At 45.4% G+C, this 27963-nt stretch overlaps 1 protein-coding gene and 1 long non-coding RNA gene across 3 annotated transcripts; one reads left to right on the forward strand and one right to left on the reverse strand.

Moving 5' to 3' along the window:
* Nucleotides 1-7900: 7900 nt before the first annotated feature.
* On the reverse strand, nucleotides 7901-24872 carry LOC120996334. The gene is made up of 3 exons (XR_005777757.1): nucleotides 24861-24872; nucleotides 16862-16866; nucleotides 7901-8049 (listed from the first exon to the last, which is right to left on the reverse strand). It is a non-coding gene; the product is annotated as an uncharacterized LOC120996334 (long non-coding RNA).
* On the forward strand, nucleotides 8285-27308 carry MTIF3 (mitochondrial translational initiation factor 3). Of its 2 annotated transcripts, none has more exons than XM_040426182.1 (5): nucleotides 8285-8420; nucleotides 10820-10866; nucleotides 13034-13525; nucleotides 14500-14654; nucleotides 27025-27308. In XM_040426182.1, the coding sequence occupies exons 3-5, from the start codon at nucleotides 13042-13044 to the stop codon at nucleotides 27241-27243; spliced, it is 858 nt and encodes a 285-aa protein (XP_040282116.1). In that variant the 5' UTR covers nucleotides 8285-8420; nucleotides 10820-10866; nucleotides 13034-13041; the 3' UTR covers nucleotides 27244-27308. The 2 variants fall into 2 exon arrangements, with proteins under 2 accessions (XP_040282116.1, XP_040282117.1); XM_040426183.1 differs by having other exon boundaries at nucleotides 8326-8435; nucleotides 10821-10866.
* The last annotated feature ends 655 nt before the right edge of the window (nucleotides 27309-27963 follow it).

A 27963-nucleotide genomic window follows, 5' to 3' on the forward strand; every position in this document is an offset into this window, starting at 1 on the left:
GATCAAAAAGTCATATGCACCCAAAAATAGTGCCAAGCAAACCGTCATCTCATCCCGCAAAAAATGAGATCCTACCTAAGATAATCGCCCAAAAACTGAAAAAAACTATGGCTCTCAGACTATGGAGACACTAAAACATGATTTTTTTTGTTTAAAAAATGAAATCATTGTGTAAAACTTACATAAATAAAAAAAAGTATACATATTGGGTATCGCCGCGTCCGTGACAACCTGCTCTATAAAAATACCACATGATCTAACCTGTCAAATGAATGTTGTAAATAAAAAAAAAAACGGTGCCAAAACAGCTATTTCTTGTTACCTTGCCGCAGAAAAAGTGTAATATACACTCACCTAAAGAATTATTAGGAACACCATACTAATACGGTGTTGGACCCCCTTTTGTCTTCAGAACTGCCTTAATTCTACGTGGCATTGATTCAACAAGGTGCTGATAGCATTCTTTAGAAATGTTGGCCCATATTGATAGGATAGCATCTTGCAGTTGATGGAGATTTGAGGGATGCACATCCAGGGCACGAAGCTCCCGTTCCACCACATCCCAAAGATGCTCTATTGGGTTGAGATCTGGTGACTGTGGGGGCCATTTTAGTACAGTGAACTTATTGTCATGTTCAAGAAACCAATTTGAAATGATTTGAGCTTTGTGACATGGTGCATTATCCTGCTGGAAGTAGCCATCAGAGGATGGATACATGTTCTCATTCTGTTTACGCCAAATTCGGACTCTACCATTTGAATGTCTCAACAGAAATCGAGACTCATCAGACCAGGCAACATTTTTCCAGTCTTCAACAGTCCAATTTTGGTGAGCTCGTGCAAATTGTAGCCTCTTTTTCCTATTTGTAGTGGAGATAAGTGGTACCCGGTGGGGTCTTCTGCTGTTGTAGTCCATCCGCCTCAAGGTTGTGCATGTTGTGGCTTCACAAATGCTTTGCTGCATACCTCGGTTGTAACGAGTGGTTATTTCAGTCAACGTTGCTCTTCTATCAGCTTGAATCAGTCGGCCCATTCTCCTCTGACCTCTAGCATCCACAAGGCATTTTTGCCCACAGGACTGCCGCATACTGGATGTTTTTCCCTTTTCACACCATTCTTTGTAAACCCTAGAAATGGTTGTACGGGAAAATCCCAGTAACTGAGCAGATTGTGAAATACTCAGACCGACCCGTCTGGCACCAACAACCATGCCACGCTCAAAATTGCTTAAATCACCTTTCTTTCCCATTCTGACATTCTGTTTGGAGTTCAGGAGATTGTATTGACCAGGACCACCCCCCTAAATGCATTGAAGCAACTGCCATGTGATTGGTTAACTAGATAATTGCATTAATGAGAAATAGAACAGGTGTTCCTAATAATTCTTTAGGTGAGTATAGAGCAACCAAAAATCATATGTACTCTAAACTAGTACCAACAAAACTTCCACCCTATCCCGTAGTTTCTAAAATAAGGTTTTTTGGAGTTTCTACTCTAGGGGTGCATGGTGTAAAAAAAACAGTCCAGCAAAATCTGCCTTCCAAAAACCGTATGGCATTCCTTTCCTTCTTTCCTTGTGAAATTCGTTTTGAATACCTTGAGGGGTGTAGTTTCTTAGATGGGGTCACTTTTATGGAGTTTCTACTCTAGGGGTGCATCAGGGGGGCTTCAAATGGGACATGGTGTCAAAAAAAACTGTCCAGCAAAATCTGCCTTCCAAAAACCGTATGGCATTCCTTTCCTTCTGCGCCCTGACATGTACCCGTACAACAGTTTACGACCACATATGGGGTGTTTCTGTAAACTACAGAATCAGGGCCATAAATATTGAGTTTTGTTTGGCTGTTAACCCTTGCTTTGTAACTGGAAAAAATTTATTAAAATTGAAAATTTGCCCCAAAAAATTAAATTCTGAAATTTCATCTCCATTTGCCAATAACTCTTGTGGAACACCTAAAGGGTAAACGACGTTTGTAAAATTAGTTTTGAATACCTTGAGGGGTGTTGTTTCTTAGATGGGGTCACTTTTATGGAGTTTCTACTCTAGGGGTGCATCAGGGGGGCTTCAAATGGGACATGATGTAAAAAAAAAACAGTCCAGCAAAATCTGTCTTCCAAAAACCGTATGGCATTCCTTTCCTTCTGCGCCCTGCCGTGTGCCTGTACAGCAGTTTGCGACCACATATGGGGTGTTTCTGTAAACTACAGAATCAGGGCCATAAATATTGAGTTTTGTTTGGCTGTTAACCCTTGCTTTGTAACTGGAAATAGCCTGGCTATGAGCTGTGTGCTGCGATTGGCCAGCGCTACAGCATAGGAGAAAGAGACGCCGGCAGGTTCCCCTGGGTGGAGCCTAACTACGAACATACCGGAGGCTATAACCGGAGAACGGAGCGGCGCCCGGGGATAACAGTAAGTGCAGGGGGATCCCTGGGCGCCGCTCTACACGTCTGTATAGTTAGTTTAGATACTTTCTTCTGGTGAAAGGTCCTCTTTAAGGTGAAATAAGGCTACTTTCACACTACCGTTCAGAGCGGGTCCGTCTGATGTCTGCTCAGACGGATCCGCTCATATAATGCAGACTTGGGATCCGTTCAGGGGGCTACAAGGCCACCAGAAAACTACAGGGGGTTCTTTTGGGAGGAGGCCCGTAAAACCCCGGAAATCTCCACACCAGACCCGGCAACTGGTGCCAGTAAAACCCGCCCGGGACGTACCCCCTGCAGACCCAGCCCCTGTGGTCTGCTGGCGGTGTCAGGAGCCTGGACACATAAGGGCCGACTGTTCCCATCAGGGTGAACCCATGGATACCAACTATGGCTACCGCCACTCATTGTATGCCAGGAAGCTGTGTGCCACAGGTACCTCCGAGACTATAGACAATAGCCACCTGTGCCAGGTGGAAGTGGGGGACATTCTGGCGGTGGCACTGCTGGATTCAGGGAGCCTGGTGTCCCTGGTAAGAGCTGCCTTGGGGCGTCCCGGCGAGTATACTGGCTGAAAAGTCGGCGTGGTGTGCATTCATGGAGACTTAAAGGACTATCCCACCGCCCTGGTCTCTCTGTCAACGGTGGACTCATGAGGTGGCCGTAGCCACTAAATTACAGTATGAACTAATAATTGGGAGAGACTTCCCCGGTTTCCCGTCACTGTGGCCTGAGGTGAGAATCACCAATACACATGAGACAGGGATAACCCTAGCAGAGTGGCCCGGCTCAGGGGGGAGACCAGAACTCTGGGAACCTGAGACCGAAGGGCCAGCGGTAGGGGTGACCGCTACTTCGGTGGAAGAGGAGGAGACCACCCGCTAAGTGTGATGGTGGGAGACAAGGAGGACCTGCCGCCAGGTCCGGAGTTGGCAGACCTCAACGTCTCCAGAGACAATTTTGGTACAGCACAGCACCAGGACCCGACTCTATCTCGAGCCTGGGAAAATGTGGTAGTAGTTGAGGGTGAGCCGCAACAACCGGGTGCCGAGTCTATGTCCCCCCGTTTTGTGGTTCAACAGGCTGCATTGGGTAAATCAACTACGGGGTGAGCATATTGAACAGTTGGTGGTGCCCAAGGCATATCGCAAGCTTGTGTTGGAGTTAGCCCACCAACATGTTCTTGGGGGACACCTGGGCCAGCAGAAAACGCAGGACCGTATTCTACAGCGGTTCTACTGGCGCAGTGTGTTCAGAGAGGTGGAAGAGTATTGCAAGTCCTGCCAGATAACCAGTCCCCAGCCACATTTCCGTAGTCCCCTGGTCCCTCTCCCGATTATTGAGGTTCCATTCGAGCGGATCGCTATGGATCTCATAGGCCCAGTACTGAAGTCCGCTAGAGGGCACCAACACATCTTGGTAGTCCTGGACTATGCCACTCGATACCCGGAGGCGGTGCCGCTGCGACATACCTCTGCCAAACTCATAGCCAAAGAGTTAGTGGAGATGTTTTCCCGAGTGGGCCTACCTAAAGAAATTCTGACCGACCAGGGGACCCCTTTTATGTAAAAAGTCATGAGGGAACTCAGTAAACTACTACAGATCAAACAGTTGCGGACTTCCGTATATCACCCGCAAACGGACGGCCTGGTAGAAAGGTTTAATCAAACTTTGAAAAACATGTTAACGCGGGTGGTGTCTAAAGATGGAAGAGATTGGGATCTGCTACTGCCCTATCTCATGTTCACAGTGCGAGAGGTGCCCCAGGCCTCTATGGGGTTCTCGCCCTTCGAACTGCTATATGGCCGACATCCGCGTGGGTTGTTGGACATAGCCAAAGAGGCGTGGGAATAACAACCCACACCGCATAAAAGTGTGATTGAGTATGTCACTCAAATGCAATAGCGGATGGAGACAGTATTGCCGCTGGTTAGGGAACATATGGAGGCAGCCCAGAGTAGGGTCTATAATCGCCAGGCGCGGGTTCGGAGTTTTAACCCTGGAGATTGGGTTTTGGTTCTGGTGCCAACGGTGGACAGTAATTTCCTGGCTAGGTGGCAGGGTCCCTACAAAGTGCTTGAAAAAGTTGGGGAGGTAACCTACAAGGTACACCAGCCCGGGTGGAGAAAGCCGGAGCAGGTGTACCATGTAAACTTGTTGAAACCGTGGAAAGATAGGGAGACCAGTACGGACAACAACCCCCTGCCGGGTTTTCTGGGGGTAGAGTTTCCAGTCCCGCGGTCTGATACGAGGGAAGCAGTTGCCAAAGTAAAGATTGCTGACAACCTTTCCTCTAAACAGACTCAGAAGGCCAGGGAATTCGTCAGCAAAAACACGGATGTGTTTTCGGACCTCCCTGGACGCACTTCTATCATCCGACATGACATTGTCACTGAGCCTCAGGCCAGAATCCAGTTGAAACCATACCGGCTACCTGAATCACGGATACAGGCCATCTCGGAAGATGTTAGGCTACTTTCACACTTGCGGCAGGACGGATCCGACATGCTGTTCACCATGTCGGATCCGTCCTGCGGCTGTTTCGCCGTGCCCCCGGGCCGCCGCTCCGTCCCCATTGACTATAATGGGGACGGGGGCGGAGCTCCGGCGCAGCACGGCGGTGCACGGAGAAAGCCGCCGGACTAAAAAACCTGACATGCAGTAATTTTAGTCCGGCGGCCTTAAGCCGTGCACCGCCGTGCTGCGCCGGAGCTCCGCCCCCGTCCCCATTATAGTCAATGGGGACGGAGCGGCGGCCCGGGGGCACGGCGAAACAGCCGCAGGACGGATCCGACATGGTGAACAGCATGTCGGATCCGTCCTGCCGCAAGTGTGAAAGTACCCTTACAGCTAGGTGTCATTGAGGAGTCAAAAAGTTAATGGGCCAGTCTGATAGTCTTAATACCCAAGCCAGACGGGACATTACGATTCTGTAACAACTTCCGCAAACTTAATGAGATTTCCAAGTTTGACGCATATCCCATGCCCCGAGTGGATGAGTTTATTGAGAAGTTGGGCCAAGCCTGGTATTTTTCTGTGTTGGACCTCACCAAAGGGTACTGGCAGGTAATGGACTCCCTTAGGAAGGCTGGCTTAACCGCTAACCGAAAAAAGTGTGAAATAAGGTTAGAAGAGACCAGGTACCTGGGGTATGTAATTGGACGAGGAGTTATCAAACCTCAGGTGAACAAAATTGAGGCAATTCGGAATTGGCCCCGACCTGTCACTACTCGGCAAGTAAAGTCGTTCCTTGGAATGGTGGGATACTATATGAGGTTTGTCCCCCACTTTGCTACAGTGGCCGCACCATTGACAGGCCTTTTGAAGGGATGCAAGTCAGTGACGGTCCACTGGAATGAGCAGGCGGAAAAGGCTTTCTCCGCTTTGAAGTCGGACCTGTGTGGGTCCCCGGTTTTGGTGACGCCCGACTTCAGAAGGGAGTTTATAGTACAGACTGATGCCTCCGAGGTGGGTCTCGGTGCTGTACTGTCTCAGGAGGTCAACGGGGAGAAGCATCCCGAGACCAGGTACAGTATAGTGGAGAGAGAGTGCCTGGCTATCAAGTGGGCACTCGAGTCTCTCCGCTATTATCTTTTGGGGAGAAAGTTTCGTCTGGTGACCAACCACTCCCATCTAAAATGGATGAGTCAGGCCAAGGACAGAAATGCCCGAGTCACCAGGTGGTTTCTGTCTTTGCAAAATTTCTAATTTTCGGTGGAACACCGGACAGGCCGGTTACTAGGAAAGGCGGATGCCTTGTCCAGGGTACACTGTTTAATGTGTGTCCACCCCCTCAGGGTTGAACAAAGGTGGGAGGTATGTAGGAAGGAACAAGGGGCCATCATTGATGGTCGGTACGTGTCACCGAGGTTCCTAGCCTTTGCAGTCTGACATTTAAGCTGTTTAGTATGGCTGTAAAGCTGATTCGGGACAGCTCTTACTGGGAGTAGCCAAAGTGCTGGGTGGGTGGCTACTCCTCACGTTCCAGGCCGGGTCTTGGGAGGCTTAAAAAAGCAGTCACCATTAATCAGGTGGGGTGGATTATCCTCCATCTCACAGTGAACCTGTGGAGTCTCTGTGGTTTGGGATCTGAAGATGTGTGCCGTGCAAAAGGGCTGAGAGTCGCATGCTGGAAATCAGGCCCCTAAATCCTGCTGGGGACCGCTGATGAAAAACTGCTAACAAGGTGAATGTTTGTGTTCTGTGGACTTTCCATGGTGTGAACATACACCAATACTGCGAACTGTTATTTTGTTTTGCCTTCTGTGTGAATGAACACTGAACTATTTAAGTTAAAGACTTGGTGGTTGCCTCTGTACTGCGTCCACTAACCTGCCTACCAGAGCGAATCCCTACAGTACATAGGATTTTTTGATCATTCATTATTACACTTTATGGGGAAGGTGATCAAAAAATAGGTTGTTTTAGCACAGTTTTTATTTATTTATTTATTTTTACAGTGTTCAGCTGAGGGGTTGAGTCATGTGATATTTTTATAGAGCAGATGGTTACAGATGTGGTAATACCTAATATGTGCACTTTTTCTTATTTATTTAAGTTTTACACAATAATAGCATTTTTTAAACAAACAAAAAAATGTTTTAGTGTCTCCATAGTCTGAGAGCCATAGCTTTTTAATTTTTTGACCGATTGTCTTAGTTAGGGTCTAATTTTTTGTGGGATGAGGTGATGGTTTGATTGGTACTATTTTGGGAGGCATACGCATTTTTGATTGCTTGGTGTTGCACTTTATGTGATGTTAGGTGACAAAAAATGGCTTTTTTAGCACAGTTTTTTATTTTATTTTTATTACGGTGTTCAAGTGAGGGGTTAGTTCATGTAATATTTTTAGAGAGCTGGTTGTTACGGACGCAGCGATACCTAATATGTATACTTTTTTTTTTATTTCACTTTAGCACAATAATAGCATTTTTGAAAAAAATATGATGTTTTAATGTCTCCATGTTGTGAGGGCTATTGTTTTTTTTTTTTTTTTGACCGATTTTCTTATGCAGGAGCTCATTTTTTTGCAGGATGAGGTGACGGTTTTATTGCTAGCATTTTGTGGGACATACGCCTTTTTGATCACTTGGTGTTGCACTTTTTGTGATGTAAGGTGACAAAAATAGCTTTTTTGACAGTTTTTATAAAAGAAATAATTTGTTGGTGTTTATCTGACGGGGTGGATCATGTGATATATTTATATAGCCGGCCGTCACGGAGGTGGCAATACTGTCTCTGCCTTCTCCCTGGGGTGCCCCCCGCTCGGCAGCTGCCATCTCTGAATGGATGTTTTAGAACGTCCATTTAGAGAGAAACAACCGCCCATAGGACGTTTATGTCCTATGGGCGGTCAGGAAGTGGTTAATTGACAAGGCCAGGCGGTATGATGTTTTCACTGCCTGGCCCTATTAATCAAAGTCAGAGGGGGTGGCAGCTGCAGAGAGAGCAGAGCCTCTAGGTGTAATGACAACGCCCCCGTTGCTCCCAGAGGCTCATTTGCATATATAAATCATTTTTCTCAGCAATGCGGGCAGATATGAACATGGGACCAACACAGATGTCTTCAGCTGCCAAGTGCACATGTAACAGGTCAGCCAGATTCATAGGTGCAGATCTGCTGCTACACAGTGATCTGTGGTGGTCTGATGGGAGTGCTGATTATATTGGTAACTGTCTCTCACTCTGTAATATTCCAGAATCATCAACATGTCCGATCTGTTGTATTGTAATTATGGGTCAGACAGGATCGTTCACAAGAGGAGCCGCACTGCAGCAATGATCGCCGGGGCTCCTCTAGATAGATGTGCTGCAGTATCAGCACGAGCCGAGGCTGGCCCCTTTAAGAGGCCGTGACCCTGACTGCGAAAGGGGGCGTGTATTAGTCATGTGACCTTGACCGGCCGTGGTTAACCCCTAGTTGGCCGTGTGACAGCGTCGCCTGCGTCCTGCTGCTGTAGCTGTGTGGTCCCTGGACGGCCGCGGGACGGGCCGGTAGGTGTGCTGGGGGTACGCCTGTAGTGACGGCTCTGATTGGGTCTGTTGGCTCTGGAGAGGCCGAGGATGAACAGAGGCCTACTCCTCCTCCCTGTACACAAGAATGGGGCGGGATAGGCTGCTCTGTGCGTGTACAGTGCCGGGGATCTGATCGCTCCAGAGCGCCCTGCTGTAAATATATATATATAGTGCCCTGTATAATCTACAATGTATTACAGGATATATAATCTACAGTGTATTACAGGATATGTATATATAATATACAGTGTATTACAGGATATATATAATATACAGTGTATTACAGGATATATATATACTATACAGTGATTACAGGATATATATATAATATACAGTGTATTACAGGATATATATATACTATACAGTGATTACAGGATATATATATAATATACAGTGTATTACAGGATATATATATAATATACAGTGTATTACAGGATATATATATATATATAATATACAGTGTATTACAGGATATATAATATACAGTGGATTACAGGATATATATATACTATACAGTGATTACAGGATATATATATACTATACAGTGTATTACAGGATATATAATATACAGTGTATTACAGGATATATATATACTATACAGTGATTACAGGATATATATATAATATACAGTGTATTACAGGATATATACATATAATATACAGTGTATTACAGGATATATAATATACAGTGTATTACAGGATATATAATATACAGTGGATTACAGGATATATACTGTATATACTATACAGTGATTACAGGATATATATATAATATACAGTGTATTACAGGATATATATATACTATACAGTGATTACAGGATATATATATAATATACAGTGTATTACAGGATATATATATAATATACAGTGTATTACAGGATATATATATATATATAATATACAGTGTATTACAGGATATATAATATACAGTGGATTACAGGATATATATATATATACTATACAGTGATTACAGGATATATATATACTATACAGTGTATTACAGGATATATATATATATAATATACAGTGTATTACAGGATATATATATACTATACAGTGATTACAGGATATATATATACTATACAGTGTATTACAGGATATATAATATACAGTGTATTACAGGATATATATATACTATACAGTGATTACAGGATATATATATAATATACAGTGTATTACAGGATATATACATATAATATACAGTGTATTACAGGATATATAATATACAGTGTATTACAGGATATATAATATACAGTGGATTACAGGATATATACTGTATATACTATACAGTGATTACAGGATATATATATAATATACAGTGTATTACAGGATATATATAATATACAGTGTATTACAGGATATATATATAATCTACAGTGTATTACAGGATATATATATACTATACAGTGATTACAGGATATATATATACTATACAGTGTATTACAGGATATATAATATACAGTGTATTACAGGATATATATATACTATACAGTGATTACAGGATATATATATAATATACAGTGTATTACAGGATATATATATATATAATCTACAATGTATTACAGGATATATAATATACAGTGTATTACAGGATATATATATAATCTACAATGTATTACAGGATATATAATATACAGTGTATTACAGGATATATATATACTATACAGTGATTACAGGATATATATATACTATACAGTGTATTACAGGATATATAATATACAGTGTATTACAGGATATATATATACTATACAGTGATTACAGGATATATATATAATATACAGTGTATTACAGGATATATACATATAATATACAGTGTATTACAGGATATATAATATACAGTGGATTACAGGATATATATATACTATACAGTGGATTACAGGATATATATATACTATACAGTGATTACAGGATATATATATATAATATACAGTGTATTACAGGATATATATATATATATATATATATATATAATCTACAGTGTATTACAGGATATATATATATAATCTACAGTGTATTACAGGATATATATATATAATATACAATGTATTACAGGATATATATACTATACAGTGTATTACAGGATATATATATATATAATATACAATGTATTACAGGATATATAATATACAATGTATTACAGGATATATAATATACAATGTATTACAGGATATATATATACACTATACAGTGTATTACAGGATATATATATATACACTATACAATGTATTACAGGATATATATATATAATATACAGTGTATCACAGACTATATACTGTAATTTGCAAATTACTGGGGCTGAACTGAGAAGGGAGGCTGTTTCTGGGAAAAGAAGAACCATTTTTTCTTTTCATTTTATTATTATATTGTGTTTTTTAACAGGATTTGGGAAGAAGAATGAGCTGACTACGTGTGCACCCAGTAAGAGGGTGAGTAATGGGACCCAGTCCTTCGATGTTTGCCATATGGTGACATACCGCGGTCTGACCTCGGACTCCACTACAGGGCCTTCCATGCACCATTTCCAAGCATTTTAATTAGGAGATACGCACACGCTGCAAATTTGTTGCAGAAATTTCTTTGACTGGAGAAACCCTTGTGCTTACCCCAAAACAGCCCCATCCATTCAGACGTATGCGGTTTCAGTTGCCAACATTTCTGCCAGATGTGACTTCCCCCTAGATAATATCACACACTAAATAAAGCCATAATGTGTACTGGGAAAAGTTCTTTCTCTGTAGCTTCTCTCTGTAGATTTGATTTGGTTTGCTATTCTTTGCTGGGACAGATGGGTTTGGTTGGACAGGTTTGGGACCCTAACCCTCAGTTGCATAACGGCATGCTGGTGGGGCCCCAAACCATATTACAGGTTCCCATAGCAATCCACCATGCACGGGCACATGAATGGGTCTGCGATATGCAATAGACAGTCCGCACCGCAAAAAAAAATAGAACAGGTTCTATTATTATTATTTTTTTTTGCGGTGCGGAGGCACGGACCGAAATCCCACGTAAGCTCCGTATCCGGCTATGGAGCACACACAGCCAGTTTCCGTATATTGTGGACCCGCTGTTTGCAGGCCGCAATACAGGCTCAGGCCGCTCATTCGCGTGCCTGAGCCCTAATGTAGAGCCTGAAAATTACTAGGTGTATCCACATCACATTTTAGGTGTGCGTTTCATCTTTCCACACATACTTTTACGTTTTTTGATATCTTTTCTGCCTCCTATTGGCTTGAAGTGTATTACATGGGGAATACCCGTCAAACTGACATATCACTTGTTTTATTTGTTTTTGTTTTACGTGACACGTATTTTGAAATCGGTAACGTAAAAATACATACCATATGAACTATGGCGCTTATTTCCTATTTGAAATCAATTGGATGCTGTTTGTGGGACTATTTCACGAGTGTCTAATGCAGACCATCTGGAGATGCCCTAAACAACTCAAACCTCAATCCATATCTGTTTGATCATAAGGAGAACCCTGGCCTTTAGGGCGTTAGGGTGTCCCAGAGCGGGTCCTGCTGGAGCCCCCATCTATGAGTCAGACAAGCCCTTGACTATAATACAGGCTGTAACGTATGATCAGTAATGGATGTAATCAAAGCCTATCGCAAACAGATTTTTTTTTTAATTCCCCAATTCATCTAAAATTAAAAAATGAAGCAACTTTGCCATAGGTCTTAAAGGGATATTCCCATCTCAGACATTGATGGCATATCGCTAGGAAATGCCATCAATGTCAGATAGGTGTGTCCCGCTCGCATAACCATAGCGGGACACCTCAAGTAAAGGAGAGCACCCTGCGCATGCGCAGTGTACTCTCCATTCACTGCTATTGGAGTTCTGAAAATAGCCCAGCGAGCACACTGGGCAATTTTCGGAAGTCCCATAGCGATGAATGGAGACCTGCCCAGGCATGCACGGCCACCTCTACATTCACCGCTATGGTGCTGCTGGGAATAGCCAAGCCAGTGCTCTTCTCTTTTCCAAACTCCTACAGCGGTGGATGGAGGGTGGTCGCACTTCTCCACTTTTGGAGGGCCCTGTTCTAGAGACAGAAGCGGATTCCAGAGGTGGAACCCTCACCTATCTGACATTGATGGCATATCCTAGCGACATGAGAATGGGAATACCCTTTTAATGAAACATGTTCTTTCTACAGCTCCTGTGCAGAGCTACACGTCTCCGTGGTAACAGACTAACCAAACACTGCATATGCTGCGTTTATTTTTCATCCCCTCTGTTCCCAATTTTTTGGTAACATACATTTGATGGGTTAGATAGAAGTAGAGGACAGATAGAAGGAAGTATGACTGCAGGATCCGACTACACAAAGTTTGTTTGTCGTCTGTTGCCTTGGAGACGCATAGGTCTGCATAGGAGTTGTAGAAACAAAACGGTAGGAATTTTTTAGTTTATCCAGGTGGACGTAGCTTTTAAATCTGTATGTAAACTGTATTGATTATTGAGGATTTTGGTGGCCACTACCACAAATCCTGGTCCATGTCTAACACCATTCCAGTAGGTAGGTACCGAGAAGGTGACTTGTCGAATACTGACAGCATGTTTTGCGTTTTTTCCTCTTAGTCTGCAGAATGTCTGGACTTCACTTAAAGAAAATATTTTGCCAAGCTGCAAATAATGGCAGGTGCTATTTCGGACGGCACTTTGGCCTCTGTCACAGGACATTCAGGACAACCAGTTATCTGCCGTGGAACACCATCAGCTGGACAAGAAAAGGCCTGCTGGCAGTAGACGTCAAGTCCTACAGTACGGCAGAAGAAGATGTCGCCAAAAAGCCAAGTGCTACAAAAAAAGTCAACGTCAATGCCAGGAAGGTGATTGGGCATGTTGGCCGGTTGATCCCCTATAAAATGATCCAGGTGTTAGACCAAGATGGGAAGGACATGGGGAAGATGCTGAAAAGGGACGTGATACGCGTCATGGAGAAAGAGAACCTGAAACTGGTAACTGTCTCGCAAAACGCAGATCCCCCAGTATACAAGCTGCTGACTGGTAAAGAGCTTCACGAGGAGCAGCTGAAACTCAGAGAGCAGCAGAAACACAGCACCAGCCCCGGTACGTAGTCCATAGCACCCGGCACCCATAGGTTGACCATACACATGCTCATGTGTCCCATATTCTACGTTTGTGATGTTCGTTCTTCAGAGCACTGGTCATTAAAGGGTTATACACCGCACTTATCATGTACCATAGTGATGGAAGCAGATTTCAGTGATTTAAGGCCGACAGAGCAGGCAATTATCGGAAATGACCTATTTGTTCCCCATAATTGCCTGCTCATCTGAAGAGGTGAAAGCTGCATTTACATGCAAAAATCATCTCGCCATCAGAGGTGTTGGGCAACAGCTTAGCCCTCCTCCTAACTGAAAGCACATGCATGCTTGGCAAAACCGAGTGTACATGTGTATGAGGAAGACATGCAGGATGAGTGTCTCTAGACTGCAGTGCTGTTGCCTATAGGGGCCAATTTGATTTATGTCACATTTTTATTGTGTGAAGTGTAAACTCTTCTGTTACCACCAACCCTTTTCTACAGTATCATCCGTATGCCCAATGCACAAAACCATATGTCTTTTGAGGTCAACAAATCGCGGATCCGCAAAATATGGAAGCATGTGCCGTCCTCCTTTTTTTTTTTTTTTGTGGACCTGTTGACTTTAATGGGTCCGTGGTCCGCATTTTGCGGCCAAATATAGGACATGTTCTACCTTTGCGGAATAGACATACGGATACAGAAAGAACAGGGATCATCCATTTGCTTTCTGCATCCTTATGTCTGTTCCACAAAAAAATAGAATATGTCTGCAAAATGTGGACCACAGACCCAGTGAAGTCAGTGGCTCCACAAAAAAAAAATAAAAAAAAAAAAAATATGCGGACCGCGCAAGGATGGTATCCGTATTTTGCAGACCTGCGGTTTGCGGACCACAAAACGGACACTGTCATGTGCACGAGGCCTTACACCATAAACACATTTTGTTGTGTATTACTGTATATAGTCCTGGTAATGCAATAGGCGTATTTCACAGGTCCCGTCCAGATCAAAGAGATGTCGTTTCTCGCCAGCATTTCACAACATGATCTAGATGTGAAAAGGAAACAGCTTATTCATTGGATCGAGAAAAAGCATCATATACGGATCACTGTGCTGAACAGTCGCACTGTAAATGGACCAGACAAGCTGGTAAGTGGCCCTGCGGCCATCAAAGAGCAGCTAACCGAAACCTTTGGGGGTCAACGTGAATCATATAAAGCTGTCTGATTGACCTCTGCAAATTCAGCTTCTGAAACCCCAGCTGATATAAAGTTTGGCTGAACCCCCTGATTCTCGCAGACCAGGCAGCCATTTAATATGTATTAGGCTACTTTCACACTTGCAGCAGAGGATTCCGTCAGGCAGTTCCGTCGCCGGAACTGCCCGCCGGATCCGGCAATCCGGGCACACACTGATGGCATTTGTCAGACAGAACCGGATGCGGATCCGTCTGACAAATGCATTGAAACACCGGATCCGTCTCTCTGGTGTCATCCGGAAAATTGGATCCGTTTTGCCGGAACACTTAATGCCGGATCCGGCACTAATACACTTCAATGTAAATGAATGCCTGATCCGGCATTCTGGCAAGTGTTCAGTATTTTTGGCCGGAGATAAAACTGCAGCATGCTGCGGTATTTTCTCTGTCCAAAAAACGTAAAAGGTACTGAACTGATGCATCCTGAACGGATTGCTCTCCATTCAGAAGGCATTAGGATAAAACTGATCAGTTCTTTTCTGGTATTGAGCTCCTGTGACAGAACTCGATACCGGGAAACAAAAACGCTAGTGTGAAAGTACCCTTAGATGTTTGGCTGACGTATGTCACTGGAGAGAAAGACCGGGCTGTTGAATTTCCACATTCATGACCCTTTCTTTTCACGTACATATGCCTGGCAGCAACTTCTTCCACTTTCTCCATTGAGATCACATGCACGCTAAAACTGAGCATGCATGTCTATGGGGGACGTCGGGAGGCCGAGTGTTTGGCCAATGGCTATTGAAGGTGTGTGGCCACCTATGGGGATACTGTGGATGGCCATAGACACTGCTCAAAAAAATAAAGGGAACACTTAATCAACACAAGGTAACTCCAAGTCAATCACACTTCTGTGAAATCAAACTGTCCACTTAGGAAGCAACACGAAGTGACAATCAATTTCACATGCTGTTGTGCAAATGGGATAGACAACAGGTGGAAATTATAGGCAATTAGCAAGACACCCCCAATAAAGGAGTGGTTCTGCAGGTGGTGACCACAGACCACTTCTCAGTTCCTATGCTTCCTGGCTGATGTTTTGGTCACTTTTGAATGCTGGCGGTGCTTTCACTCTAGTGGTAGCATGAGACGGAGTCTACAACCCACACAAGTGGCTCAGGTAGTGCAGCTTATCCAGGATGGCACATCAATGCGAGCTGTAGCAAGAAGGTTTGCTGTGTCTGTCAGCGTAGTGTCCAGAGCATGGAGGCGCTACCAGGAGACAGGCCAGTACATCGGGAGACGTGGAGGAGGCCGTAGGAGGGCAACAACCCAGCAGCAGGACCGCTACCTCCGCCTTTGTGCAAGGAGGAACAGGAGGAGCACTGCCAGAGCCCTGCAAAATGACCTCCAGCAGGCCACAAATGTGCATGTGTTTGCTCAAACGGTCAGAAACAGACTCCATGAGGGTGATATGAGGGCCCGACGTCCACAGGTGGGGGTTGTGCTTACAGCCCAACACCGTGCAGGACGTTTGGCATTTGCCAGAGAACACCAAGATTGTCAAATTCGCCACTGGCGCCATGTGCTCTTCACAGATGAAAGCAGGTTCACACTGAGCACACGTGACAGACGTGACAGAGTCTGGAGACGCCGTGGAGAACGTTCTGCTGCCTGCAACATCCTCCAGCATGACCGGTTTGACATTGGGTCAGTAATGGTGTGGGGTGGCATTTCTTTGGAGGGCCGCACAGCCCTCCATGTGCTTGCCAGAGGTAGCCTGACTGCCATTAGGTACCGAGATGAGATCCTCAGACCCCTTGTGAGACCATATGCTGGTGCGGTTGGCCCTGGGTTCCTCCTAATGCAAGACAATGCTAGACCTCATGTGGCTGGAGTGTGTCAGCAGTTCCTGCAAGACGAAGGCATTGATGCTATGGACTGGCCTGCCCGTTCCCCAGACCTGAATCCAATTGAGCACATCTGGGACATCATGTCTCGCTCTATCCACCAACATCACGTTGCACCACAGACTGTCCAGGAGTTGGCAGATGCTTTAGTCCAGGTCTGGGAGGAGATCCCTCAGGAGACCGTCCGCCACCTCATCAGGAGCATGCACAGGCGTTGTAGGGAGGTCATACAGGCACGTGGAGGCCACACACACTACTGAGCCTCATTTTGACTTGTTTTAAGGACATTACATCAAAGTTGGATCAGCCTGTAGTGTGTTTTTCCACTTTAATTTTGAGTGTGACTCCAAATCCAGACCTCCATGGGCTAAAAAATTTGATTTCTATTTTTTTATTTTTGTGTGATTTTGTTGTCAGCACATTCAACTATGTAGAGAACAAAGTATTTCAGAAAAATATTTAATTAATTCAGATCTAGGATGTGTTATTTTTGTGTTCCCTTTATTTTTTTGAGCAGTGTATATATTTCCCCTGCGTAGGTGAAGGAAGAATCATGTAATAGGTGGCACGGGCAGCTTTATGACATCAATGCCTGTATGCCCATATCCTGTTTAAAGCGGTTGTCTCCCATCACTAGAATATGCCACCAATGTCAGGTGCGGGTCCCACCTCTGGGATCCATACCTTTCTCCAGAACGGGACCTCCAAAGTGCCGCCCCCCATTCATTTTTATGGGACTTCCACAGGCAGTCTCATAGAAGTGAATGGAGCAATGGCCGCGCTTGCGCAGTGCACTCTCCATTTATTTCTATGGCACTTCTGAAAACAGCTGCGCACGTGTTTTTCGGAGCACTCATAGAAAGTAGGGTTGTCCCGATACCACTTTTTTAGGACCGAGTACAAGTACCGATACTTTTTTTCAAGTAGTCACCGATACCGAATACCGATACTTTTTTTAAATGTCATGTGACCGTTTTGGGGGATCTGTGGATCTGTGGATGACGCACTGTCATGTGGGGGATCTGTGGATGGCACTGTTATGGGGGACCTGTGGATGGCACTGTTATGGGGGATCTGTGGATGGCACTGTTATGGGGGATCTGTGGATGGCACTGTTATGGGGGATCTGTGGATGGCACTGTTATGGGGGATCTGTGGATGGCACTGTTATGGGGGATCTGTGGATGGCACTGTTATGGGGGATCTGTGGATGGCACTGTTATGGGGGATCTGTGGATGGCACTGTTATGGGGGATCTGTGGATGGCACTGTTATGGGGATCTGTGGAATGCACTGTTATGGGGATCTGTGGATGGCACTGTTATGGGGGATCTGTGGATGGCACTGTTATGGGGAATCTGTGGATGGCACTGTTATGGGGGATCTGTGGATGGCGCTGTTATGGGGATCTGTGGATGGTGCTGTTATGGGGGATCTGTGGATGGCACTGTTATGGGGATCTGTGGATGGCACTGTTATGGGGATCTGTGGATGGCACTGTTATGGGGGATCTGTGGATGGCACTGTTATGGGGGATCTGTGGATGGCACTGTTATGGGGGATCTGTGGATGGCACTGTTATGGGGGATCTGTGGATGGCACTGTTATGGGGATCTGTGGATGGTACTGCTATGGGGTGGGATATCTGTGGATGGCATTGTTATGGGGTGGGATATCTGTGGATGGCATTGTTATGGGGTGGGGGGATCTGAGGATGGCATTGTTATTTGGTGGGGGATCTGTGGATGGTGCTGTTATGGGGATCTGTGGATGGCACTGTTATGGGGGATCTGTGGATGGCACTGTTATGGGGGATCTGTGGATGGCACTGTTATGGGGATCTGTGGATGGTACTGCTATGGGGTGGGATATCTGTGGATGGCACTGTTATGGGGTGGGGGGATCTGAGGATGGCATTGTTATTTGGTGGGGGATCTGTGGATGGTGCTGTTATGGGGATCTGTGGATGGCACTGTTATGGGGGATCTGTGGATGGCACTGTTATGGGGGATCTGTGGATGGCACTGTTATGGGGATCTGTGGATGGTACTGCTATGGGGTGGGATATCTGTGGATGGCATTGTTATGGGGTGGGGGGATCTGAGGATGGCATTGTTATTTGGTGGGGGATCTGTGGATGGTGCTGTTATAGGGGATCTGTGGATGGAACTGTTATGGGGAGGATCTGTGGATGACACTGTTATATGTCATCCACAGATCCCCCTCATAACAGTGTCCCCCAATACACCGGGCCCCGCCGCTCACCGAAGTATTTATAAACGTGAATCCTTATCCTGTTATTAAGTTGAACTAACGCTGCCCTCTCCCATGTTCCCCTGTATCCCCATAGCACTTACTTAAGCTTCCATAGCAGGCAGAGCAGACGGCACCAGTAACGTCACTCACTGACGTCGCGCGTCTGCTCCGCCTGCTTCACTCATAAAGTGGGCGGAGCAGGCGCTCTACGTCAGTGAGTGACGTTACTGGTGCCGTCCGCTCTGCCTGCTATGGAAGCTTAAGTAAGTGCTGTGGGGATACAGGGGGATACAGGGGAACATGGGAGAGGGCAGCGTTAGTTCAACTTAATAACAGGATAAGGATTCACGTTTATAAATACTTTGGTGATCGGCGGGGCCCGGTGTAAGAGTACAGTGACTGCACCGGGCCCCGCCCATAGTTACGCCCATAGTATTCTATTTATGTATCGGGGCGGGGTATCGGCGGCTGAGTACCGCCGAGAAAACTCGGAATCGGTCCCGATACCGATACTAGTATCGGTATCGGGACAACCCTAATAGAAAGTATTGGAGAGCATGCCGCGCATGACTGACGGTTATCTGTGTATACACAGGGAATGCTATTAATCACTGATACCACCTCCCCCTGTTGATGGGGAGTCGTCTTAAAGGGGTGTCTGCTTTATATTGATGATCTATCCTCAGAATAGGTTATCAATATCAGCTGATTGGCACCCCTGCCGATCAGCTGTTTGAAGAGAAGACAGCACTGCCTTTCTTTCATTGTTTGTTTACCTGCTCGCCATCGAAATCGCAACGGTGAGCAGGTGTAATTACACCTGAGCCGTTCCATTAACTTCTATGGGACTGCTCTGTAGTATTCACTTGAATGGAAGTAAACGGGATGGCTTAGGTGTAATTACACCTGCTCACCGTTGCGATGGTAAACAAGGAAAGGAAGTCAGCACATTAGCATTGGAGTCTATTAGAAATGTACTAGTTTCCTATGGAGCCCTGCTACAGATGGGGGCTCCACAGGAAACACTAGGCAGCTGCCTCCAGTCATTCTCTATGACAGGTGCTGCTGCATACAAGCTCCGCCTCCTCCGATCGCCACCAGACAGAGCCGGGTTTTCACCACGGCATCTGAAGTGTTAAATGACCGCGACCAGCATTATCGCCGGTCGAGGACATGAGCCGCGGGTGTCTGCTGTATGAAACAGGAGCGAGTGCAATCTTTAACCACCTCCGGACCGCTGTACGCAGATTTGCGTTCCGGAGGTGGCAGCGCTGCGCACAATCACGCATATACACGTCATCTCGCGAGACGCGAGATTTTGCTCAAAGCCGGCCCGCGCATGCGCATCGCGGGCCGGCAAAATTCAAAGAAGAAGTTCGTCACCAGCCTGCCAGCAATGATCATTGGCTGGCAGGCTGGCGATTTTCAAAAAATCCAATCACAAGCCATATAACAGATCATATTAGTAAATATGATCTGTTATATGGCTTCTCTGCTCCTCTGCTGGTCCTTTTCGTCGGTTGGATCCAGCAGAGAAGCAGACTGAACTGTGAGTACACCAAACACTTCACTGTAGCCCCTGATCACCCCCCTGCACCCTAATTAACCCTTTGATCACCCCTTTGATCGCCCCTGTCAATCACTAGTGAAAGGAAAAAAAGTGATCAGTGTAAACTGTCACTTTTTTTTTTTCACTGGTATTGGCTGTTAGGTTTTAGGGATAGTTTAGGCCCCTTGGTTAGGTAGTTAGCGTGAGTTAGCGCCCAGCCCACCGCACCGCAGTCACTTATTCGCTGTTTAGCGTATCGCTAATCAGCATTTGTACTTTTATAGTATCTGTAAGTGATCAAAACTGATCACGGTCAGATCTATAATTGTATTAGTGTCACCTTAGCTCGCCCTCCACCCAAAACGCAGTGTTTGCCCGATCAGGCCTGATCGGTCGCCCACACGTGCGTTCACCCACGCCCGCCCCACCGCAGTGACAAAAAATATATATTTTTTGATCACTGCACATTCATTTTACACGCACTGCGGCGATAAAAAAATCAGTTTTGATATTTTTTATCAACCGCAGCGGCCTCCGGTACTTCGCTAGCCTCCCCTTTGTAAGACAGGCTTGCTTTTTTTCTTGGGTAGTTTCAGGGAATACCCCTAAATTTAGTAGTCCAAAATGTCAAACAGGGGGTATTCTTCTGAAGAGGCCTACAGGATTCTGACCCAGTCGGATGAGGAGTGGGAACCCTCATCTGATGAATCTAGCGGGTCAGAATATGAACCTGTGGAAAGCAGTGGCTCTCTGACCCAAAGTTCGGACGAGGAGGTGGAGGTCCCTGGCAGCACCAGGCGTACCCGGCCCCGTGTCGCTAGACCACAGGTTATGCAGGATCCGCTTCAAGAGCAGCAGAGTGGGGCTGTCGCTGCCGGATCACGTGGTGAGGCATACACCAGCAGCGGAGCCCTCCCTGGACCTAGTACCAGCACTGCCGTACAACATGGTGAAGTAGCGAGCACCAGAAGGGCAGTTGAAGCTGGTACGGTGGCACGTGCAATAGTTACCCCGTCGCAGCCACCGCACAGACAGGCCCGTAGAGCCCCTAGAATCCCTGAGGTGCTGGCAAACCCTGATTGGCAGTCACCAACTTCAGCCGCACCTGTAGTTCCCCCTTTCACCGCCCAGTCTGGAGTTCGGGTTGAGACGGCTCAAATCGGTTCGGCCCTGGGATTTTTTGAGCTGTTCTTGACTGCGGAGCTCTTGGACTTAGTCGTGGCAGAGACCAACCAGTATGCCACACAATTTATATCCGCCAACCCGGGAAGCTTTTATGCCCAGCCTTTCCGGTGAAAACCAGTCCAAGTTTCCGAACCTAAATTTTTTTTTGGGCCTTCTCCTCAACATGGGCCTGACAAAAAAGCATGAATTGCGGTCATATTGGTCAACGCACCCGATTCATCACATGCCCATGTTCTCTGCTGCTATGTCCAGGGCACGATTTGAGGCCATCCTCCGTTTCCTGCATTTTAGCGACAACACCACCTCCCGTCCCAGAAGCCACCCAGCTTTTGACCGGCTCCACAAAATTCGGCCCCTCATAGACCATTTCAACCAGAAATTTGCAGATTTGTATACCCCCGAGCAAAACATCTGCGTAGACGAGTCCCTAATACATTTTACCGGGCGCCTTGGCTTCAAACAGTACATCCCAAGCAAGCGTGCCCGGTATGGGGTCAAATTGTATAAGCTCTGTGAAAGCGCCACAGGCTATACCCACAAATTTCGGATCTATGAGGGAAAAGATCAGACCCTGGAGCCGGTCGGTTGCCCTGACTACCTGGGGAGCAGTGGGAAGACAGTCTGGGACTTGGTGTCACCCTTATTCGGCAAGGGGTACCATCTTTATGTGGACAATTTCTACACAAGTGTGGCCCTCTTTAGGCATTTGTTTCTAGAACGGATTTGCGCCTGTGGCACCGCGCGAACTAGTTGCGTGGGCTTCCCCCAACGGCTTGTAACCACCCGTCTTGCAGGGGGGGAGAGGGCTGCCTTGTGTAACGAAGAACTGCTCGCGGTGAAATGGAGAGACAAGCGTGACGTTTACATGCTCTTCTCCATTCACGCAGACACGACAATCCAAATTGAGCGAGCAACCCGTGTCATTGAAAAGCCCCTCTGTGTCCACGACTATAATGCGCTCATGGGAGGGGTGGACTTCAATGACCAGATGTTGTCTCCGTATTTAGTTTCCCGCAGAACCAGACGCTGGTATAAGAAGGTGTCTGTATATTTAATTCAATTGGCGCTGTACAATAGTTTTGTTCTCTACAGTAAGGCTGGGAGAACACGATCTTTCCTCAAATTCCAGGAAGAGATCATCGAGAACCTCCTTTACCCAGGAGGTTCCGTGGCCCCATCCACCAGTGTAGTTAGCCGTCTACACGAGCGACATTTCCCCAGTGTCGTTCCTGGTACCTCAACCCAACCGCCACCCCGAAAAAGATGTTGTGTCTGTAGCAGGAGTGGAATAAGGCGTGACACCCGCTATTTCTGTCCTGACTGTCCTGACCACCCTGCCCTATGCTTTGGTGAGTGTTTCCGGAAGTACCACACACAGGTACACCTAGCATAGGGATTGCATCTCACAGGACAGGCACACAGGGCTATTAGGGCCCTTTTACTCTCAGCTGCTGCAAACCTCTCCTTTCACCTGGGATAAAGTGCATAACGTACTTCGCCACATCTTTGGGCGATTTGCGCTTTGCACATTGTCCCATGGGGAAGGAGAGGTTTGTTCTATAAAGGTAAAAAAAACTAAACAAAAAAAAAATTACCGGTAAGTAAAAAAGTTAAAAAAGTTAATATGTTCTGTTCTAAAGTTTAATAAAGTTATTGCGTTGCGGCCTGGTTTTTTCTTTTTTGTTTTGTTTTTTTTACCTTCCAGGTGGACCAACCGATCGACCAGCTGCAGCACTGATGTGCATTCGGACAGAAGCATTGCGCTGCTGTCAGATTACACGCAAGTCGATGTATGCGGCGCTGCAAGACGAGATTTCTCCTCTGCAGTAAAAGATACGTTTGCCGAGGCATATGAGCTGAGGAGGTGGCGGTGTTCATATACTTTGGCAAACACTTTGTATATATAAAAAAAAAAAATCCCGGCAATGATTTATTCATCCACATCGATTGATGTGAATGGAGAAATTTGGTTTGCCAGGGCATACGAGCTAAGTGGGTATGGATGTTGGGCGGAGCTCCTATGTCCTGGCAGACGCCTTTCCCCTCCTTTTTCTTTTTTTGGCAGAGATTTTTTCATCCACATTGATCGATGCGAATGAAGAAATCTGTGCCGTTCATTTTTTTCTTTCAGCCCAGCGGCTGAACGGAAAAAAAAAAATCTCATTACCTGTATGCTCAATATAAGGAGAATAGCAGAAACTCCTAATGCTGGCCATACATGTAATGATTGCGGAGACCCTCAAATGCCAGGGCAGTACAAACACCCCACAAATAACACCATTTTGGAAAGAAGACACCCCAAGGTATTCGCTGAGGGGCATATTGAGTCCATGAAAGATTGAAATTTTTGTCCCAAGTTAGCGGAAAGGGAGACTTTGTGAGAACAAAATCAAAAAAATCAATTTCCGCTAATTTTGTGCCCAAATTTTTTTTTTTCAATGAACTCGCCATGCCCCTCATTGAATACCTTGGGGTGTCTTCTTTCCAAAATGGGGTCACATGTGGGGTATTTATACTGCCCTGGCATTTTAGGGGCCCCAAAGCGTGAGAAGAAGTCTGGTATCCAAATGTCTAAAAATGTCCTCCTAAAAGGAATTTGGGCCCCTTTGCCCACCTAGGCTGCAAAAAAGTGTCACACATCTGGTATCTCCGTACTCAGGAGAAGTTGAGGAATGTGTTTTGGGGTGTCTTTTTACATATACCCATGCTGGGTGAGATAAATATCTTGGTCAAATGCCAACTTTGTATAAAAAAATGGGAAAAGTTGTCTTTTGCCAAGATATTTCTCTCACCCAGCATGGGTATATGTAAAATGACACCACAAAACACATTCCCCAACTTCTCCTGAGTACGGAGATACCAGATGTGTGACACTTTTTTGCAGCCTAGGTGGGCAAAGGGGCCCACATTCCAAAGAGCACCTTTCGGATTTCACAGGTAATTTACCTACTTACCACACATTAGGGCCCCTGGAAAATGCCAGGGCAGTATAACTACCCCACAAGTGACCCCATTTTGGAAAGAAGACACCCCAAGGTATTCCGTGAGGGGCATGGCGAGTTCCTAGAATTTTTTATTTTTTGTCACAAGTTAGTGGAAAATGATGATTTTTTTTTTTTTTTTTTTTTTCATACAAAGTCTCATATTCCACTAACTTGTGACAAAAAATAAAAGCTTCCATGAACTCACTATGCCCATCAGCGAATACCTTGGGGTCTCTTCTTTCCAAAATGGGGTCACTTGTGGGGTAGTTATACTGCCCTGGCATTCTAGGGGCCCAAATGTGTGGTAAGGAGTTTGAAATCAAATTCTGTAAAAAATGACCTGTGAAATCCGAAAGGTGCTCTTTGGAATATGGGCCCCTTTGCCCACCTAGGCTGCAAAAAAGTGTCACACATCTGGTATCTCCGTACTCAGGAGAAGGTGGGGAATGTGTTTTGGGGTGTCTTTTTACATATACCCATGCTGGGTGAGAGAAATATCTTGGCAAAAGACAACTTTTCCCATTTTTTTATACAAAGTTGGCATTTGACCAAGATATTTATCTCACCCAGCATGGGTATATGTAAAAAGACACCCCAAAACACATTCTCCTGAGTACGGAGATACCAGATGTGTGACACTTTTTTGCAGCCTAGGTGGGCAAAGGGGCCCATATTCCAAAGAGCACCTTTCGGATTTCACTGGTCATTTTTTACAGAATTTGATTTCAAACTCCTTACCACACATTTGGGCCCCTAGAATGCCAGGGCAGTATAACTACCCCACAAGTGACCCCATTTTGGAAAGAAGAGACCCCAAGGTATTCGCTGATGGGCATAGTGAGTTCATAGAACTTTTTATTTTTTGTCACAAGTTAGTGAAATATGAGACTTTGTAAGAAAAAAAAAAAAAAAAAAATCATCATTTTCCGCTAAAATGAAGAGACCCTCACTATGCCCATCAGCGAATACCTTAGGGTGTCTACTTTCCGAAATGGGGTCATTTGTGGGGTGTTTGTACTGTCTGGGCATTGTAGAACCTCAGGAAACATGACAGGTGCTCAGAAAGTCAGAGCTGCTTCAAAAAGCGGAAATTCACATTTTTGTACCATAGTTTGTAAACGCTATAACTTTTACCCAAACCATTTTTTTTGTTACCCAAACATTTTTTTTTTATCAAAGACATGTAGAACAATAAATTTAGAGCAAAATTTATATATGGATGTAGTTTTTTTTGCAAAATTTTACAACTGAAAGTGAAAAATGTCCTTTTTTTGCAAAAAAATCGTTAAATTTCGATTAATAACCAAAAAAGTAAAAATGTCAGCAGCAATGAAATACCACCAAATGAAAGCTCTATTAGTGAGAAGAAAAGGAGGTAAAATTCATTTGGGTGGTAAGTTGCATGACCGAGCAATAAACGGTGAAAGTAGTGTAGGTCAGAAGTGTAAAAAGTGGCCTGGTCTTTCAGGGTGTTTAAGCACTGGGAAATGAGGTGGTTAAAGGCCCTGCCAGCACCGTACTACAGTACTACAAGGGGTTAAATGTGTACATTAGCCCCGGGTATCTGCAGGCACCTGGCGGCTATGGAAAGAGAGCGCAACGCGTATGAGCAGCATGCTCTGCCTTCACTTCAGAGGCTCTATTCCTGACGTAGGAGCGAGTCCCAGAGGTGGTATGTCCACCTGTCTGACTTTTTTTTTTTTTGTCATATCCTAGAGATATGGGAAAACCCCTTTAACGTTCCTTAACCTTTATTTCCCTTGGTGATACAGCCACAGATACTATGATAGCTGCTGACTATTTCTATATGGAGGAACGCTCCAGAAACAAAATGGTGCTCTATCTTTGGTGTTCACTTTGAATACTGCCCCTCAGGCCCCAATGTATGACGTTTTCCTTAAAGAGGACCTTTCATGTTTTTTAAATTCTAGATACCTACCTTTTACTGATGCTGCCACCCTGCCAGTTTTTTTTTTAAATATCGCTCGTACCCCCCGCTGTGCCCCCCGCTTTTTTCAGCTCAGTATGTTAATACTAAGCATTGGTACAGGGAGGAGGAGACGCCAGGGTTTCTCAATGGGCGTCTCCTTCTTCCTGGCTGTGACGCTCTCCGCTGCGATTGGATGGCGGCACAGCCAGGGGGAAGGAGACGCCCACAGAGAAACCCTGGCGTCTCCTCCTCCCTGTACCAATGCTCAGTATTAACATACTGAGCGGGAAAACCACGAGGGGACACAGCGGGGCGCAGGAGCAATTGTTTTTTTTTTTAAAAACAGGCAGGGTGGCAGCATCAGCAGGAGGTACCCCGCAAATAAAGGTATTTATCTAGAATTTAAAAAAGATCCTCTTTAAATGTTTTTTAATAAAGGAAAGATGTTGTGATTTAGAGGTCTTTAAGGGTTTCATTAATAAACCTATTTTTTGGATTATTTTTCAGGCAGTTCTGCAGCAAATGATAGAAAGCATGGTGGATTGTGCTACATGCATGGTGCAACCCAAGGAAAGGAAAGATGGCAGAGCCATGATTTGTGTCCTGCGGCCATTGTCTGCCAAGGAATTGCAGAAACGGAAAGTAGAAGTGCTGGCAGAAAAGCCGAGTGATGCCGCCCATGCTGAAAAGCCCAGTACAAACGACAACCATAGACCAATCCCATAAAGGGCAGAACCGACTCGATTCTGGACTCACACGCAGCCTATTATTAAAGAAAGATTACATTTTCATTATTGTTCCACTGTAAAGTGATTTTGCCATTAGATTTGACACCTGCAGGGATCACGCTCAATAAATCTTCCCAGTGTTATCTAGTAATACATCTTACAGGGAGTACATGCTAAACCGCTAAAAGCTCTAGGTGGAGGCTGGGGAGAGCAGGAGACACACACCTTTTATGGAGTAGTGTGAATATGAAGTTTTATTCTTCCAGATTCTTCTCCTGCAAGTGGCCAGGAGGGAGCTTCAAGGGAATCTATCAGCACATACCGCAGTGTTAAACGAAGAGCATTGTCACATTGCTTCTGTTCTGCTGATTCAAACGTTTCTGCCCCGTCCAGATCTGTGCCTTTGTTGCAGAGAAATTGCGTCTGTTCTGATATGCAAATGAGCTCATTGGTGCAACGAGGACAGCACCCTTGCACCTTGTCGCACCAAAAGCTCTGCCCTGTATCGTGGCTGGCTAGGCTGGTAATATAATCTGGCGCTGTGTTGTCGCTTCAGTAACTAGTGCACGTGCAGTACAGCCCTGGTGCGTACAGATGACTTCCCCCCTGTCAAGCATGATGTCTTCACCCCTGTACTGCGCGTTTACCGCTTCCCAAAGTGATGGTGCATGCATTAGAACACAGGGCCAAGGTGAGAACTTGGCCATGTCATTCACAG

This window comes from Bufo bufo, chromosome 3 (genome assembly GCF_905171765.1).
Source record: "Bufo bufo chromosome 3, aBufBuf1.1, whole genome shotgun sequence".
Taxonomy (NCBI): Eukaryota; Metazoa; Chordata; class Amphibia; order Anura; family Bufonidae; genus Bufo; species Bufo bufo.

What these genes read in the sequence shown, in the direction of transcription:
- MTIF3 (XM_040426182.1), top strand. Translation starts at nt 13,042, where the DNA reads ATGTCTGGACTTCACTTAAAGAAAATATTTTGCCAAGCTGCAAATAAT. An exon ending in GAAACACAGCACCAGCCCCG is followed by an intron (nt 13,526 to 14,499) that starts GTACGTAGTCCA and finishes CGTATTTCACAG; the next exon opens with GTCCCGTCCAGATCAAAGAG. An exon ending in TAAATGGACCAGACAAGCTG is followed by an intron (nt 14,655 to 27,024) that starts GTAAGTGGCCCT and finishes ATTATTTTTCAG; the next exon opens with GCAGTTCTGCAGCAAATGAT.